Here is a 17,997-nt window from a genome sequence, read left to right as displayed (position 1 = left end):
TTCAACAATATCTAGTGATGGCCGATTTCAAAACACTGCTTCAGAGCATTATGAATCTTTTGAGTCAAATCAGTGATTCGGATCGTGTATCAAACTGTCAAACTGCTGAAATCACGTGACTTTGGCGCTCTAAACCGTTGATTTGATTCGTAAAGCTCCGAAGCTTCAAGAAGCAGTGTTATGAAATCAGCCATCAATAGATATTGTTAAAAAGTTGTTATTTTGTTTTCTGGTGCACAAAAAATATTCTCGTTGCTTTATAATATTAATATTGAACCACTGTACTCACATGAACTGATTTAAATATGTTTTTAGTACATTAATGGATCTTGAGAGAAGAAATGTCATTGCTGGCTATGCAGGCCTCACTGAGCCATCAGATTTCATCAAAAATATCTTACTTTGTGTTCTGAAGATTAACGAAGGTCTTACGGGTGTGGAACGACATGAGGGTGAGTAATTAATGACATTTTCATTTTTGGGTGAACTAACCCTTTAACTTTAATAGCCATTACCTCAATGAAACAGTGGTTCATACATTTGTCACGTGACATGACAGACTTGACGTCTTGTATACAGAAATTAGTATAATTTCCAATCTTCCATACAAACAAGTGTTAGTTAGTTTTTTTACTCTTACAGTTACATGATGTGTTCTTACAATTTATAAATTTGTGAGCTGCCAGTGTTAATTTATATATATATATATATATATATATATATATATATATATATATATATATATATATATATATATATACATATATATACATATTCATATACATATATATATATATATATATATATTATAGGCCTAAAATACACTAGGAAACTGTAATTTTTTATATTTAATTTTTCTTTTTTTGCTTTTAAGTAAAATAAAGAAAACATTTTTTTTTTTTTTTTTTCTGGAGACCTAAAGATTCAATATCAGACAGTTTGCTTCTGCCAGGAAATAATGTTGAGTAAATGGAACCATAAAGTGATTTTGCAGCCTGATGGAACATGGCCAGACTGGATCTTTAATTTAAAGAGGTGCTCATTGTATATTTTTCGGGGAAAACCTTTTCTGTAATCTTTATAATGGGTTGAAGTTTTTGCAGATAAGCAATTTGTGATGATGCATTAGAATAATTGGTCTTCCGTACGTAAATCACACTGCTTATGGGAGCCAGCCAACACAGAGAGACTGCTGACTCCAAGTCTAACCCTCCTATTGGTCTAATTTAAAAAAACAAACAAACAAAAAAACACTCTTACATATGCATTTCACAAATCTAATGATGCATCCATCTAATATTGCAGTGAAAAGCTAGATAATGACCTTATTTAAAAAGTATGACAGTAAAATGCACTCTGCCACAGTCAACAAGTCTCAGCCCCACTGAAGAGGCAGTAATTCATCAGCATCTGTTAAATATGATCATTCAATGCGACGCTACTTAATATATGAACAGATATCAAGTAAGGTAGCGTAAGTTTGTCCTGCATCATTAACACAGTTTGAGAGATCAATGTGACTCAAAGGTTTCAGCATGCACTTCCCACATTCTGCATGAATGCCGAGAAAAACTTCTGCATGTTTGGAATTCCGAGCCATGAGTTCTTATCGTGAGAGGAATGCTGACTCACTGCTTCCTGTTTCAGCTGCGGACTGGCAGGCAGGAAACCACAGGAGCAGCTCTTGGGTGGTGGTTGCGTTCTCACTCACTTATCTCCAAACATATAAAAACCCCAGGGGTGAGTTTAAGGATGGCCATTTCTCATATTCATCTGAGCAACCAGAACCACAGAGTTCCACTGTGAAACAGGAGAGACGAGCACCAAAGCATTTTTAAATTAAAATATCAGTTTTAAAGTCTATAATCACATTCTTTCAAGTGAACATTTTGAAAACATGCACTCTTAATAGCTTTCCAGAACTGTGTGGATATTATGTACTTATGATGAAATTGCAATATTTTTCCTCAGGATGAACACATTTCATTATATGATGATCAAACGAATGCTATGCACTACGCTAAAAGTTGGATTTTATTACTTTATTTTATTCTATTTATTTAAATCAGTGCTTTTATTCTGCAAGGATGCATTGAAATGCTCTAAAATGGCAGTAAACACATTTATAATGTAATTTTAAGCAGCACAACTGATTGATAATAAATGTTTCTTGAGCATCAAATCAGCATATTAGAATGATTTCTGAAGGATCATGATACTGAAGATTGATGTGATGCTGAAAATTCAGCTACACGAATAAGTGTCATTTTAAAATATATTAACATAGAAAACAGTTATTTGAAATGATAATAATATATCACAATATTACTGTTTTTACTGCATATATTTGATCAAATGAATACAGCCTTGGTGAACATAGGAGAGTTTTTCAATAGCATTAAAAACCTTTGAGCAGTATTCTATGATCACATAATCACAAACTACTTCACTGTGTTATCTAACTCGTTAATCTATTCCTGATTAACGGAACATTCACAGTCTCTTATCTCAGGAGGAAGTCTAACTAATGGCTATGCTCATTTTATGGTTTCCTGTAGTCAGTTTATTTAAAGCGCATTCACATCACTTCAGAGCGTAATGTGCAATAATAAAGTTAAATATATGTGCATGGTTTGACTGAAACTTCATATAAGAATATCTCATTTACTGGCAGTTAAAAGCAAATGTGTCATAATTTTTCGGAATTTTCCAAAAGCTTTATCGGAGAGTTTTAAAGGTGAAGCGTAATTTCTGTGTGACTAGCATCGGCAAATTTAATTGCATAATAATAAAGTGTAAAACACTCACCCTGTCTTCAAAATGATTGGATAAACATAGCTCCGCCCCAGTCTCATGCCATTGGTTGAGCCAGTGCTCAAACAAATAGAGCAATGTTTTTACAGCACCACAGTTCATATTTTTTGGAATCAAACAAATGGCTTACAGTTGTATATTAGGATGTGATAGTATTTTCATTGAAAAAGGTACACACTTCTCCTTTAAAGTTGGCATGAAACGGAAGTTGCTTTGCTATTGTGCCGTACATCCAGGTGAAACAGCTTCAAGAACAAGAACAAATGTAGGGCGGGACTTGATTTTGTTCATTGTGAATTGATTGGATCATAGTGGTTTGCTATTGGTGTGATATCATGACAGGTTGCCCCGCCCTCGCGCACATCATTAGAGAACAGAAGTCGTTGCAAGAGGAATGGGATGTTATTTTGATTAAAGATTACGAGGGCACAATAATAATATGTGCAGGAAAAATCATTTATAATAAATACTGCAATATTCCAAAAAATAACAAATAATTGTCCATTTTGATTTCATGGTGACTTATAAAATAAACTAAGACAACAACAAACCAAAACACTTGAAGGATGACAACATTGATATAAGTGTAAAAAACATATTTACAGATAGACAATCCTGTTGTTGCTCTAGTACAGGGTTCAGCACTAATCAAACACACCTGAACCAGACAATCCAGGTGTTCGAGGTTTAAAGGCCCGTTCACACTAAGGACGATAACTAGAACGATAAAGATATAGTTCCAAAAATCGTTCTAAATACAAAAGAATAGCAGAGTTCACACCACAACTTTAACAATACAGAGAAATGACAGGCCTATTATTGGGATCACTTTCAGAATGATTTTTTTCAAGTTGTTGAAGGATTAAACACTGTTTATGACGCAAGCTTCTAATCAGAATTGATTTTTTGACATGCACACACACACGAATATACAGTTTCCAGCTGTTCCAGCCACAATTTCAGTCAGATCGAGCTTGATCGGATTGATTAAGATGTTTACATGAAGGTTTTTCAGTCCGATTAAGCAGTCAATCCGACTACTAACGGATTATTTAAAGGTACCATCGAATGAAAAAATTAATTACCTTGGCATAGATGAATAACAAGAGTTCAGTACATGGAAATGACATACAGTGAGTCTCAAACTCCATTGTTTCCTCCTTCATATATAAATCTCATTTGTTTAAAAGACTTCCGAGGAACAGCCGAATCTCAACATAACACTGACTGTTATGTAACAGTCGGGATCATTAATATGTACGCCCCCAATATTTGCATATGCCAGCTCATGTTCAAGACATTAGACAAGGGCAGCCAGTATTAACGTCTGGATCTGTGCACAGCTGAATCATCAGACTAGGTAAGCAAGCAAGAACAATAGAGAAAAATGGCAGATGGAGCAATAATAACTGACATGATCCATGATATCATGATATTTTTAGTGATATTTGTAAATTGTCTTTCTAAATGTTTCGTTAGCATGTTGCTAATGTACTGTTAAATGTGGTTAAAGTTACCATCGTTTCTTACTGTATTCACGGAGACAAGAGCCGTCGCTATTTTCATTTTTAAACACTTGCAGTCTGTATAATTCATAAACACAACTTCATTCTTTATAAATCTCTCCAACAGTGTGTAATGTTAGCTTTAGCCACAGAGCACTATCAAACTCATTCAGAATCAAATGTAAACATCCAAATAAATACCATACTCACAGAAATCGATGCATGTATGCAGGATGAATGACGAACACTTTGTAAAGATCCATTTTGAGGGTTATATTAGCTGTGTGAACTTTGTTTATGCTGGTTAAGGCAGTTGTGAGCTCGGGGGCGGGGAGCGCGAGATTTAAAGGGGCCGCAGCCTGAATCGGTGCATATATAATTATGGCTCACCTTAGACTTATATTACATCTTGTTAAAACTGGTTCTAGGGCACCTTTAATTGCATGTAGCCACAGCCAATCAGAATCCATTGTAATGTAGGGGCTCGTGGATTTAAAATTGCAGACGACGTTGCCGAGGTCCGAAAAAAAAAACACCACTGTTTGACAAGTTAAACCCCCTTTTACAGGATACTTTAAAAGAAAATGAATATATGGAAAACATAAAATGACCTCAGGTTTCCAGCATTAGTTTCGACAACATTGTCTTACGTCCTTTGAAGTTGCCGTGAAAAAGACTAGGTGTTGTTTTTATTCCACTATATTGACTTCTTCAGCTAAATTCACTGTTAGATTAGATTGGTTACACTAGCTATTCACTCGAAACATAGCATGCTGAGGACATCTGCTGGTTATGCTGTGTAAATGCAACAAGAACCCAAACGACATGTTGTACACACTTTGAAACTGCAGCGCATGAGCAAATATAGTTATTGTTATAGCCCAATTTTGTGTTTGCAAACAGTGATGATGTGTTTTGTGGGCGGAGCCTATTTGGTGGCAGAAAATGACAGTCAATTTCGGAAAAAAAAGTTAATTACAAGTTTATATCTCAATTTTTAGAAGGAAAAACGGAATAGTTATGTCCTTTTTCCTCATAATTGCAAGTTTATTTCGTGCAAGTCTGACTTTTTTCCCTCAGAATTGTGATATAAACTCACAGTTGTGAATTATAAAGTTCAAACTGGGGCATATAAAAATGCAAATGCAAGAAAAAAAGTCAGAATTGTCAGATAAATAAGTTCTATAAAATCTATGTAAAATGTTATAGGTTTAAATATTATTTAATTCTTTAACTGTCCCCCTATGTGACTATTATGTAAACTAGGTTTCATCAGTCCAGTCTGTGTCTTAATAAACATCTGCGTTTAGCTTCAAAGGGCATCTTTGACAACGGTATTCTATAAAAATGAAGACTATATTTTTTTGCATTCTGATTCTGACATCCAAAGGCACAACAAAACATATTTCTCTTATTCTGTGGATTTTGCCCATTTTTCTCTATTTGTCACTACTGTTTTTACCACTGACGTCTGCTCCAAATTGGTCTTTAATCTTTATAGTTATCGTTCTTGGTGTGAACAGGCCTCAACAGGTTGGATTGGAAGTGAATTCAGGAAGGGGTTGGCTACCCCTGCTCTTAGTATATTCCCCATAATCCATCTTTTGGTCCGGGGTTTAGTCCTTTCATTCCAATGTGTTTTTAGTAAATCCCCTTTATAGTTCATCTATTCATTCACACAGTTTCTGAATGGAGGCTATGGTTGCATCTCATACTGGCCCTCAGTAGCAATGAAAAAGTCATTGAGTGTGTCCTGCAGGTGCTCAAAGGTGGGCCTGTCCTCGGGCCTTTCCTTCCAGCACTTCAGCATGATGTCATAGAGCTCTTCTGGACATCCATCCGGACACGGCATTCTGTAGCTCCTGTCGAGGTTACGGATCACCTCCGGATTCGTCATGCCTGAAATTGTGAGGAAAGCACAGCCAGGTTGTTAAAGATCTACCCGTCTATCCTTCACAGCTCTGAATGGGAAGAGAAACCCAAGAGGGAAGAACCCATTACCTGGATACGGTACTCTGCCATATGTGACAATCTCTGTCAGAAGAACTCCAAAGGACCAGACGTCTGACTTGATGGTGAAAGTACCAAAGTTGATGGCCTCAGGGGCCGTCCACTTAATAGGGAACTTTGCACCTGATTGGTAAATAAACACACAATGACAGGCGACAGTAAACGTGATGTGGATGTAAAAAGCCATGCATGGAAAACTAATTCATAATTTGATGGTATCAGCTACCAAAAATGACTATAAATAAAGCCACTGGGACAGAAAATGCTGCCTTCAAGTGGTAAAAGTGGCAAATTTCAACACGGAAACAAGCTATTTTTGAACGTCAGCAGCTCGTACCCAACATTAAAGGTCAGATATGTCAGTTAGAAACACTGATTGGTGCCAGTTCATTTGCGGTAGTGGAAAAAGCACTGCACTATGGGAATAAATGAGTGTACTCACCTTCCTGTGCGGTGTATTCAGATTCGATGATCCTGGCGAGGCCGAAGTCTGCTATTTTACAGTGCAGGGTCTCCGAGACGAGAATATTAGCGGCACGCAGATCTCTGTGAATGTAGTTTTTCCTCTCTATGTAAGCCATGCCCTCTGAAATCTGTTACAAAGAGAGAGTTAAGCGCTCTGACAATGTATCGGTTATCGGCTTTCAAATATAAAGAATTATCGGTTGTCATATCGGCCAAAATGTTCGTATCAGTGAATCCCTAACATATATATGTATAGGTATATAGGTATATATATATATATGTGACCCTGGACAACAAAACAATTTTTACATTTTTACAAGATTTATACATCATCTGGAATCTGAGGGTGCAAACAAATCTAAATATTGAGAAAATCACCTTTAAAGATGTCCAAATAAAGTCCTTAGCAATGCATATCCACAGTAGGAAATTTACAATATATATATATATATATATATATATATATATATATATATATATATATATATATATATATATATATATAGTACAGTCCAAAAGTTTGGAACCACTAAGATTTTTAATGTTTTTAAAAGAAGTTTCGTCTGCTCACCAAGGCTACATTTATTTAATTAAAAATACAATAAAAAACAGTAATATTGTGAAATATTATTACAATTTAAAATAACTGTGTACTATTTAAATATATTTGACAAAGTAATTTATTCCTGTGATCAAAGCTGAATTTTCAGCATCGTTACTCCAGTCTTCAGTGTCACATGACCCTTCAGAAATCATTCTGATATGCTGATCTGCTGCTCAAGAAACATTTATGATTATTTTCAATGTTGAAAACAGTTGTGTACTTTTTTTTTCAGGATTCCTTGATGAATAGAAAGTTCAGAAGAACAGCATTTATCTGAAATACAAAGCTTCTGTAGCATTATACACTACCGTTCAAAAGTTTGGGGTCAGTAAGAATTTTTATTTTTATGTTTTTGAAAAGAAATTAAAGAAATGAATACTTTTATTCAGAAGGATGCATTAAATCAATCAAAAGTGGCAGTAAAGACATTTATAATGTTACAAAAGATTAGATTTCAGATAAACACTGTTCGTTTGAACTTTCTATTCATCAAATAATCCTGAAAAAAAATATTGAACAAATATTTTGTACAATTGTACACATTAAATGTTTCTTGAGCAGCAGATCAGCATATTAGAATGATTTCTGAAGGATCATGTGACACTGAAGACTGGAGTAATGATGCTGAAAATTCAGCTTTGATCACAGGAATAAATTACTTTGTGAAATATATTCAAATAGAAAACAGTTATTTTAAATTGTAATAATATTTCACAATATTACTGTTTTTACTGTATTTTTAATTAAATAAATGTAGCCTTGGTGAGCAGACGAAACGTCTTTGAAAAACATTAAAAATCTTAGTGGTTCCTGTATATATATATATATATATATATATATATATATATATATATATATATATATATATATATATATATATATATATATATATAATTTTTAGAAATTCATTTGTGAAACCAAAGCTTCTTACCAAAAGGAGTTTCTTACACAATTAAATACTGATTTAATAACTTTACTTTAAAAGCAAAAACTACAATAAGGTTTTATTGTCTATGGTATTATTAAAATAAACCCCAATATATTTTATTTATTCATTTATTCATTTGGTTGTTTCATGCCATATCAGCATAAAAAGGCGATTTCATGGCAAGAACAGGATATAAATTATTAAAAAACAAGTAAAATTAACAAATTAGTTCATTATTTAGTATATAGTATATAGTTAGGGTTTGGTTTAGGTTTAGTTGATTGTAATAATTCATAATATAATGTTTTTACTATAGTATGCACATGTAAGTTGTGTAACAGGGACAAATTTATCTACATTGGATTTTTAGGTCTACTTCAGATTAAAATTCTAGAAGTTCTAGAAGAACTCAAAATTAACCTTAATGTGGCTTCACTTTTCGAACACATACATAAAGCATTTTCATTTATATATCATTGGCAATGCAGACCATGAAAAACTGACAGCATCAACAAAGTGGTCTCTAACAGGAAGTTGCTTTTGCATGAAGAGCAAGATCACAGTCATGCATGGCAGGGGCTTCAGGTCGATGGAAAAACGTACGTAATATCCTGCCCGGAAGATATTAATCTAAATTTGTGGTGGTTGTTAGGAGTATTCAGATCTAAAAATGTTCAGACCATGAGTTTTCAGAACCAAAGACCGTTTCCTTTTTGTGTCCCTGAGAGTGCAAAACAGTTCTTAAAATAGTTACAGAAGTTGAAATCTGTGTACAGTAGGTGCGCACGTTTACATGCACTGCGTTAGCATGTATCCTGTTCCATAAAGCTACAAATCTACAAAAGTCAGGAGCGGATATATATATAATTTATTTTCTTTTTTTAAATATGAGGGAGGAACAAAACACTAAACTGAACAAATTATTTGGGAAAACAGGCAAACTGCAGCTGCAGGTTTTATTTTACAATGCAAAAAAAGCATACATTGACTACAACATATTCAGTTATTAATATTTCATTGGTTCTTCTATCTTGCTTTTGCATGTATTCATAATTTCTTTGTATGGCTGGTCAAAAATAAGATCCGCATAAATCGGCGTATTTCACTGCGTTATTATCACAAATTAAACAATTGACTCCGAGCACAACTATGCAATAGGCTCATAAAATTGTTTATAATATTTGGATAAAGGGTGATGTCAGTTTTCCCAGACCGGACATCACTTTTGCAAAAGAAATATTAATTATTTTGGTCACACTTTAGATTAGGGTCCAATTCTCACTATTAACTCCAACTTTTGCCTCGATAAACTCCTAATTACTGCTTATTAATAGTTAGTAAGGTAGTTGTTAAGTTTAGGTATTGGTAGGATTATGGATTGTGGAATATGATCATAAGCAGAATAATGCATTAATATCTGCTTTATAAGAACTAATAAACAGCCAATATCCAGTAATATGCATGATAATAAAAAACTAGTTAATAGTGAGAATTGAACCCTAAACTAAAGTGTTACCCTTAATTGCTACTATAAGCAATGAAGTCAATCAAGAGAAATCATAAAACTGCAAATATTCTTACTTGAGCACCCATATCAATCAGCTTGGGAAGTTTTAATTTATGTCCATCATCTGTCTTCAGAAAGTCTAACAAGCTTCCTTGAATAAGAAAAGAACGGATGTATGGTTTGCACAGTCACAACATAATTTCATTTGTAAAAAATGGTTATGTTATGTTAATACTAACCATTAGCCATGTACTCTGTGACGATCAGGATGGGCTCTTTGGTGACGACGGCGTATAGTTTCACCAGTCTGTCGTGCTTGAGCTGCTTCATCAGATTGGCCTCCTGTAGGAAGGCCTCTGGCTCCATGGTGCCTTCCTTCAAAGTCTTGATGGCCACTTTCTGGCTGTTTTTGTAATAACCTACAATTAAGAGCCACAGGCAAACGCAGGTTTATTAAATAAACCACATCGATATACAGCAGCTCAATGAACACAATTTTCATGACATATGCAATAGATATATGGTTAGATTCTTGAGAAAGGGCCTAGAATCAATAATTCATTATCAGATATGCTGTAAAAAAAAAAACAGTATAATTATGTAAACATCTATAAAACAAGATATAACAATAAAAACAAAAAATCAAAAAGCTATATTGTATGAAAACAAATATTATGTCCATTCTTCTCAAATAAAGGTATAAGAAAGATTAAGAGAGAAATACAGGTTGTGAAGATTTGCAGAAGCACAGATACAGTAGAGGAAATCAGGCCAGAGGTTTCTGAGTCTTCTGATTAATGTTGACTCTGGTGGTCAAAGCCCCAAGTGAGGTGCAAACAATTTATCATTCGTGTGGCTAAAATATGACAGTATCACACAAAGCCACATGACACACATGCCCATCAAGGGCAGTATAATTACAATTTTACTCTGAAGTTAGGAGAATACCAGGATATTTTCATTTTTTGTAAATTAAATTTTTGATTAAATTTAGTGCCTGATTAACTTGCTTCCTGCAACATTGACTTCCATAAAGACTTAAGACTAAACAGAACTGGCTCCTACTTTAGATTCCATCTTAATGAACTTTTAAATCAAAATAATACAACTCTACATATTTTAGAATTAGTGCTCTAGAACTCCAAATTTTGTGCCATGCCAGTTTTTTTTTTTTTTTTTTTAAATGACCACCAGGGTGTAGTGTGACCAAACTTGCATTGGTTTAATCATAATTATCAGTTTAATCATCGTCTTATCCAGGGCTTGACATTAACTCTTTTACTTACTGTGTCTAGTGGTTTTCCAAAATTTCTAGCCACTCAACATTTCCACTGGCCACAAGTTTGACATTGATATCATGGGGAAAAACTACCATTCAGATATTTTTAACATTATCTCATAATTTGGCAGCAGGTTTATTAGGCTGCTGTCACTTTAAGACAGTGTTGCCAAGTCTGTGGTTTTCCCACGGAAATGGGCTACTTTAACAGTGTTGCCGTGGGTTGTTTTTCATGTCCGTATGTTGAAGCCACCCCAATAATGTGATGTATGGCCTCTTGGAATGCAAATTTTACCAGGGGAACCGCGATTGTGCTAGTTTTGAGTAGCAATTGGGAGGGTTTTGTTGTAAAAATCTGGCAACCCTGCACACAGATCCATTGTACTGTTGTACTGTTTTCTTTCTCAACTGTTTACGTTCACTTAAAACATCACTGTGTTTACATGAAGACTCGCCAAGACCAGCATTTTGACATTATTTTGTGTGTGTTTGACTGTAATAATCAATAAATAGCAAAAAATAACTCAATTTCGTACTGAGAGGCGACTTTATAGTATGTGTGCGCACTTTGGGTGTGAGCACAACATCTGTGGGAATGAGTCAAATTATGTGCAATATGCGTAATCCCACTCCGAAAAATCAATATTTTTGCACTTAATATATCATTTCAGATGCCTTTTTAAAAGACTATAATTGAAAAATGTATATATTATATATAAAATTCAGCCCAGAGTGACTGCATCTGATCATAAAAGACCATATGTGCTTGCAAAGGGAAGAATAAGGATTTTTTTTTTTTACCCAAAGGCAACAAACTGAACTTTCTTCTGCTTCTTACCCATCCACACTTCTCCAAACTGGCCAGCACCAAGTTTACTGACCATCTTCAGAGTGTCTCTGGGAATCTCCCACTCATCTTGAGCCCAGGGTCTCTGAGGGGTGGTGGATTTACAGGGACTTCCCAGCCTCTGGCACAAACCATCTGCCGTTCCTATAGATACAATACAGAAGTTTGGGAAAAGAGCAAGAATGAAGAGTCAAAAACTAACTGACAGAAATGAAAGCATGCTTACTGGTTTTGTCTGGAGAAAAGCACGAGATGTGCCCAAACCAAAATGTGGAAAAAAGACTTTAGTTACTTGCAAACAGTTCTATAAAAAGACACAACAAACCAAAATGGGGGCGAGGGTGCGGAATACGAACCGAGACCGAAGCTGACCTATTTATCTGGTGGTTGAAGCAACTGTTTGTCTCGTTTTCACAGCTACAACCACAGGACGCATACAGTGGAGGAAACAGACAGGGTCCGTGGTGCAGCAGCAGTACTTACTGGAGTAATACTTCACTAGATCCTGAAGAGAAGTAAAGGTCGTTGAGGGAGAGATGTAAAAGCCACCGTTATCGAGGGCTCGGATCTTATAGTGCTTGACCACATCGCTTTGCTCTGGAGTGGAGTCTCTTACAGACAGAGAGAAAGCACCTGCAGAGGATCATTCAGAGACGGCAGTCAGATTACACGGCTGATCATTATCAACCATCACAACCAGATCAAATCTACTTTGAGGTGCTGAAATAGTAAGCATAAAATGTCCCCATGATCTGACAGGGCACACATGATTTCATCAAGTACAACATGTTCCTGGATCAACAATCCAATCAACCAATCAGATTTGAGGGACAAGTTTACAGTTTATGTCAAGTCTAGGCTTACAACCAGGGTTAGGTGTTATTCACCTGTCATTTCACTCTGATTTTATGGATTAGTTATGGGTTAGGTTTAGGAGTAGGACAAAATTATTTTCAGACAGGAATGTTGTTCAGGAAAACATGCTGATCCAGACACCTGACACCCTAATCAGAGAAGCCTTTAAGAGCCATTCTGAATGCTTGTGATTTCTCACATCAGGTTTTTGGAGGGCTGAAGAAAGTAAAATGGCTGACATTGCTTACAGCAGTTTAAAAAAACAACTTATATATTTTAAAAACAATTAATAGATGTTTTTAATGTATTTTCTGTATGTCTTTTAGTACAGTGCCTTACTGTTCAAAACTTTTATTTAGCAAACATGCATTAAATTGATCAAAAATGTCATTAAAGACATTTATAAAGTTTAAAAAGTTAAGTGCTGTAATAAATGCTGAAAAAAATGTATCAGTTTCCATACAAATATTAAGCATTAAAAACATATATTAAACTGTTTTCAATATTGATAATAATGATAAATGTTTCTTGAGCAGCAAATCAGCATATCAGAATGATTTCTGAAGGATCATGTGACACTGAAGACTGGAGTAATGATGCTGAAAATTCAGGAATACATTACACTTTACTATATATTCACATTGAAAATAGTTATTTCAAATTGTAATAATATTTCACAATATTGCAATTTTTACTGTACTTTTTTTATCACATATTTAAAACTTCTTTAAAAAGCATTACAAAATCCTTCCAAAAAAGATTCATCCAAACTTTTTATCAATAGTATATACAGTATATATAAAAACAAACTTAACACATGCTTATGGATCACACCAAATGAAGCATTACAAGGTTTACTCAGGAAGGTCTTAAACGTTTCTGCGCTTCCCCTTGCTCTACATGTACACAGATAAAATAATAAAGGCTATTAATATCTCCTCTCATTCTCAGATCAAAAGCACGTGCAGATCTCAGTAGATAGTCTGGCATTCATTTGCTCTTTCAGCTCTCTGCATGATGTGATCTTCAAAAAGAGCTGCAAAAGTTCAGGTTTGCACACTTTATCAGTTTTCAGGCTGTGGATCTTCAAATATTCATTTAATTTGACTTGACTGAGGCAAAACAAAAACTGAAAATACAGTAATAGTATATTACCAACAACTTTTCTTTGGTTTTTCTTTTCTAATGCCATCCGCAGTTCTTGACGCTCTACATTGTGGCTAGAGAGGTTAATAGTGATATACTGAAGCAGTGGAATTGGTTGAAATGTTGTTAAGCGCCCTAAGTGAAATGCTGATGTAATTATATTCAGTGATTACATGAAACATATTAAAGGGACAGTGAGAGTTGCTAGCATCTGACCTTTGGTTGTTTCACTTTCTCTCACAAGAAATGAACCAGGTTTGTTTCCTGGCGCCAACAGAAGACGCTCTGTGTCTCTGCGACTCATGCCCTTGAAAAACCATCTGGAACAGAAAACAGAGCATTCATTATATCATTCTTCACAGATTCAGTTTGCAAAGCAAATGTGACAAGCCAAGAATGCTGATATTATTAGAAACAGTGGATTGGATCTGGCTCCTCCCAGCTGACAAAAATGAGAACATTTTGCCAACTTTCACATCAAGCTATCAAAATGTGTGTGTGTTCTTGTTTTTTAAAATGTTTTAAAAACTTTTTCTGGATTGTACGAATGTTAAGGGAACATTCCATTTTATAATTTTGCGGATATTATGGGAACGTTACTTTTCTGAAACAAGTTTTAACATTTAAAAAATATTACACTCTAAAAAATGCTGGGTTAAAAACAATCCAAGTTGGGTTAAATATGGACAAACCCAGCAGGTTGGGTTAAAAGGCACCTTTTATGCCCTCTTTCACAAGATGTGATATAAGTCTCTCATCTGGTCAAGTTTCAGCTTAAAATACCCCACAAATTTCACCTATTTGTGGGTGAGCAAAAACATGCCTTTTACTATATTACTATATTGCTGGCTAAAAAAATAAATCCAAAATTGGTTGAAAAAAATGGCTGGGTGAAAACAACCCAATCCCTGGGTTTGTCCATATTTAACCCAGCATTTTTTAGAGTGCAGACGATAAAAGTTCCATGAATGATTTTTAAATAATGCTTTTATTAAAGACCAGATAACTTTGACCGAACCTTCTGTATAATTTACCGGAAGAATTTTTGTTCATAACTTTTGCGAAAACCTTGCCAGAACGTTAGCCATGTGATATTGCTTAAATATATGCATATTACAAAAATGCTGGGTTAAAAACAACCCAAGTTGGGTTGAAAATGAACAAACCCAGCGGTTGGGCTAAATATTTGTCGAACCTGTTGGGTAGTTTTATTTAACTCTACTATTGTTTAAAAATGACTATTGCTTGCTTAAAGTATGTTGGAAATTGACATTTATTAATAAGTTTAATGCATAATCATTAAACAATAAATATTTATTAAATTGCTTATTAATAAATGTTTGTCTTTTGATTGTTATTGTTGCCTCTAGTAATTATGTGTCTGATTTTTAATTTACAACCTATTTTGGGTTCATTTTAAGCTTTCCATATAGTCTTTTTAAACAAAAGTTGGGTTTGTCCATTTTCAACCCAGCATTTTTAGATAGTAATTATATCTTTTCCTACCTCTCCACCTCCAACGTTTGTGCTCTTGCCACGTATGAACTTGGAATATATCCCTCATATCCTGTGTCCAAAGACTTCGCCAACCACCATTCACCAGTCCTGACGAAAACACGGGACATGTTAGTTAATCTAATCATTTGGTTCTTTAAAGTTTTCTTTTGTCTTATTTGTGTGTGTTTATATATTATGTAGCTGATGTTTAGCATTTATCAATTTAAACTAAAATTAATACGTGAGAAAAAATGGGAGCAAAACGGATTGACGGATTTGCCCACTATGCATTCACACTTTTTCACAAAGTTCTAACTGATTTTAAGCACTGTGATTAAATACCCAATTCTTTACAAGTGGAGATCTTCTCCTAATATAACACACTGTATTTATTTTAATTTTACAAAAAAAAAAAAAAAAATGTACTCACTCCTTAATAACCTTGAGTCTGTCCCCTTTTTTGAATTGAAGATCATGATCACTCGCAGGCTGGAAGTCATATTGAGCAATAACAATGTCTTCGTCTGAAAAGAAAGTAAAATCTGTTCAAATATGCAATTCAAACACATAATAAATCTCTTCCATCTGTAACATTTCCCTCTTTGGCATAACCATAACATGTTATGAGAGTTTCTAGCCTTTTATTTTCTTTAAGGTTTTATTTGTTTTAGTTTGAACACAAGATCTGCACCCAGCAGGACTATGATTTTTGATCAACGCATAATTAGTGCTCAAAAACAAACCTTCTCCTGATGGCCAAATTCATATGAATTACCTTGACTGCTGCTTTGCTTCCTGTGATCTCTTGACAACTGTAAATAAAAGTATAAAAATTTGCATATTGACTAAGATCCTTTAAAAAAGATAACATATTAGAAATGTCTACATTTGAATGAGCATAATATTCAAGCAATATAACACAGAGAGCATCAGCTCTCATCAACAAACAGAAAATGATCTTGTTTTTCACAGTGAAGCTCAAATACTTACATGAGATGCGTTAGAGTTTGATGAATTATGATGTCCATGGCCTTTGCTCTTTGAGTCTTTGCGATGTTTCGGGCCACTACAAGCACAACCCATCCTTAAAAAATGAAATGTAATAATCTTCTTAATCAGTGTTCACTGACCTTTATTTCATACAAACTAATCTATTTGTTCATTGCAATCGCACCTATATTCACCGCTGTCAGTCTCCGCTGTTCTCGACTCGGTCAGTAATAGTCCAGAAGAATTTCAGAACGGTCCTCATACTGGGAGCTGATACAAGACCAAAACATTTCAAACTTATAATGATATCAGCACAGTTTGGTGGTTAAAAGCCTAATCAGTAATGTTTCCATTGGTATAAATAGATCACATGATGTGCAAATCTTAAAACCAATCACACATATGAAATATAACATAAAGAGTGACTCCTTACCCTTGTGATATGAAAACAGATTCCATTGGATGAAAATATTCACTAGTGGGGAAAATAAACAAGATTTTTTGGGGTGTGTTTACCATGTTTATCAGCTTGGTAGTTAAACTAAATCAAGGAAAACAATTTTAATACAATATGATGTTATCATATTGTCATTTTTCGTTTTAACTAATTGCACTCCAAAAAATGCTGGGTATGATATCGAATATGGACAAACTTAACCGTTAGGTTTAAAAATATAATTTAAACATTGAAACCAAAGGCTGGGTTTGTCCATATTTGATCCAAACATGCATTACATTTTTTGGAGTGTATTTCCATTTAGACACAGTCAAAGCATCATCAGGTATTATGTATCTACACTGAAAAAAAGAATTGTTGGTTTAACTTAAAAAAAAAAGTTAAAATTTTGAGTTCATTGAAATTAAAAATTGTAGTTAATACAATGAAGGCAATTGGTTTAATTTACAAACTCCAAATATGATGTTATCTGAACTACATTAAATGTCTAAATATCTAATACATTAAGTTGATTTGACAAAAGAAAAAAATGTTATGATAACAAATCATGAAAATAATTGTGAATTAATGTCAAAATATGAAAATATTTTTAGTTATAAAGGAAAAACTGCCAAATGTTACTGCTATATAGTCAAAGCACATCTAAATGTAAAATATAAAAAACTTACGTACTCACATTTTGTGTGGCCTATATATATTCAATAATCCAATTTCAGCAGATTCTTACTTTCTGAACTAAATCAAGAGTACTTCTATCTTTCAGACACACACAAAGACATGTGTTCAGTCAGACCATCTCACACACACACATTCGAAGCCCGTCATGTGCCCTGAGAGACCACATTAGTTGGACGAGATAAACAGAGATCAGTAGTTGTGTTTATTTAGCGTACCCTCCCTCCCTTTCCTCTGTCAGTGCTTAATTCACAAACTGCAAATGCCTTAGCATGCATATGATGAGCATGTGATGTCAGACACTGAAGCTGTAGACAACGGCATGATTTAACATCCTCATTTTTAGTAAATGTTTCACTCAGACAAATTCATGAGATGAATGTTATGCTATGCTGTTGGCGAATAAGGAAGCCTGAGC

General features: G+C 34.4%; 1 protein-coding gene across 3 annotated transcripts; it reads right to left on the bottom strand.

Annotated features, from left to right (window-relative positions):
- Positions 1 to 2,436: 2,436 nt before the first annotated feature.
- Positions 2,437 to 17,781, bottom strand: blk (BLK proto-oncogene, Src family tyrosine kinase). 3 transcript variants are annotated; one of them, XM_067384866.1, is made up of 15 exons: positions 17,573 to 17,781; positions 16,881 to 16,922; positions 16,632 to 16,717; positions 16,448 to 16,541; positions 16,233 to 16,269; positions 15,888 to 15,981; positions 15,467 to 15,565; positions 14,177 to 14,280; positions 12,443 to 12,592; positions 11,951 to 12,103; positions 10,073 to 10,252; positions 9,908 to 9,984; positions 6,772 to 6,922; positions 6,321 to 6,452; positions 2,437 to 6,218 (listed from the first exon to the last, which is right to left on the bottom strand). In XM_067384866.1, exons 4-15 carry the CDS (start codon positions 16,538 to 16,540, stop codon positions 6,016 to 6,018), a joined length of 1,473 nt encoding a protein of 490 aa, XP_067240967.1. In that variant the 5' UTR covers position 16,541; positions 16,632 to 16,717; positions 16,881 to 16,922; positions 17,573 to 17,781; the 3' UTR covers positions 2,437 to 6,015. The 3 variants fall into 3 exon arrangements, with proteins under 3 accessions (XP_067240967.1, XP_067240969.1, XP_067240966.1); XM_067384868.1 differs by having other exon boundaries at positions 17,577 to 17,781; XM_067384865.1 differs by having other exon boundaries at positions 17,581 to 17,781.
- Positions 17,782 to 17,997: the final 216 nt, after the last annotated feature.

This window comes from Chanodichthys erythropterus, chromosome 4 (assembly GCF_024489055.1).
Source record: "Chanodichthys erythropterus isolate Z2021 chromosome 4, ASM2448905v1, whole genome shotgun sequence".
Lineage (NCBI taxonomy): Eukaryota > Metazoa > Chordata > Actinopteri > Cypriniformes > Xenocyprididae > Chanodichthys > Chanodichthys erythropterus.
The sequence above is the reverse complement of the archived record's forward strand: the minus strand, read 5'-3'. Positions and strand labels throughout refer to the sequence as shown.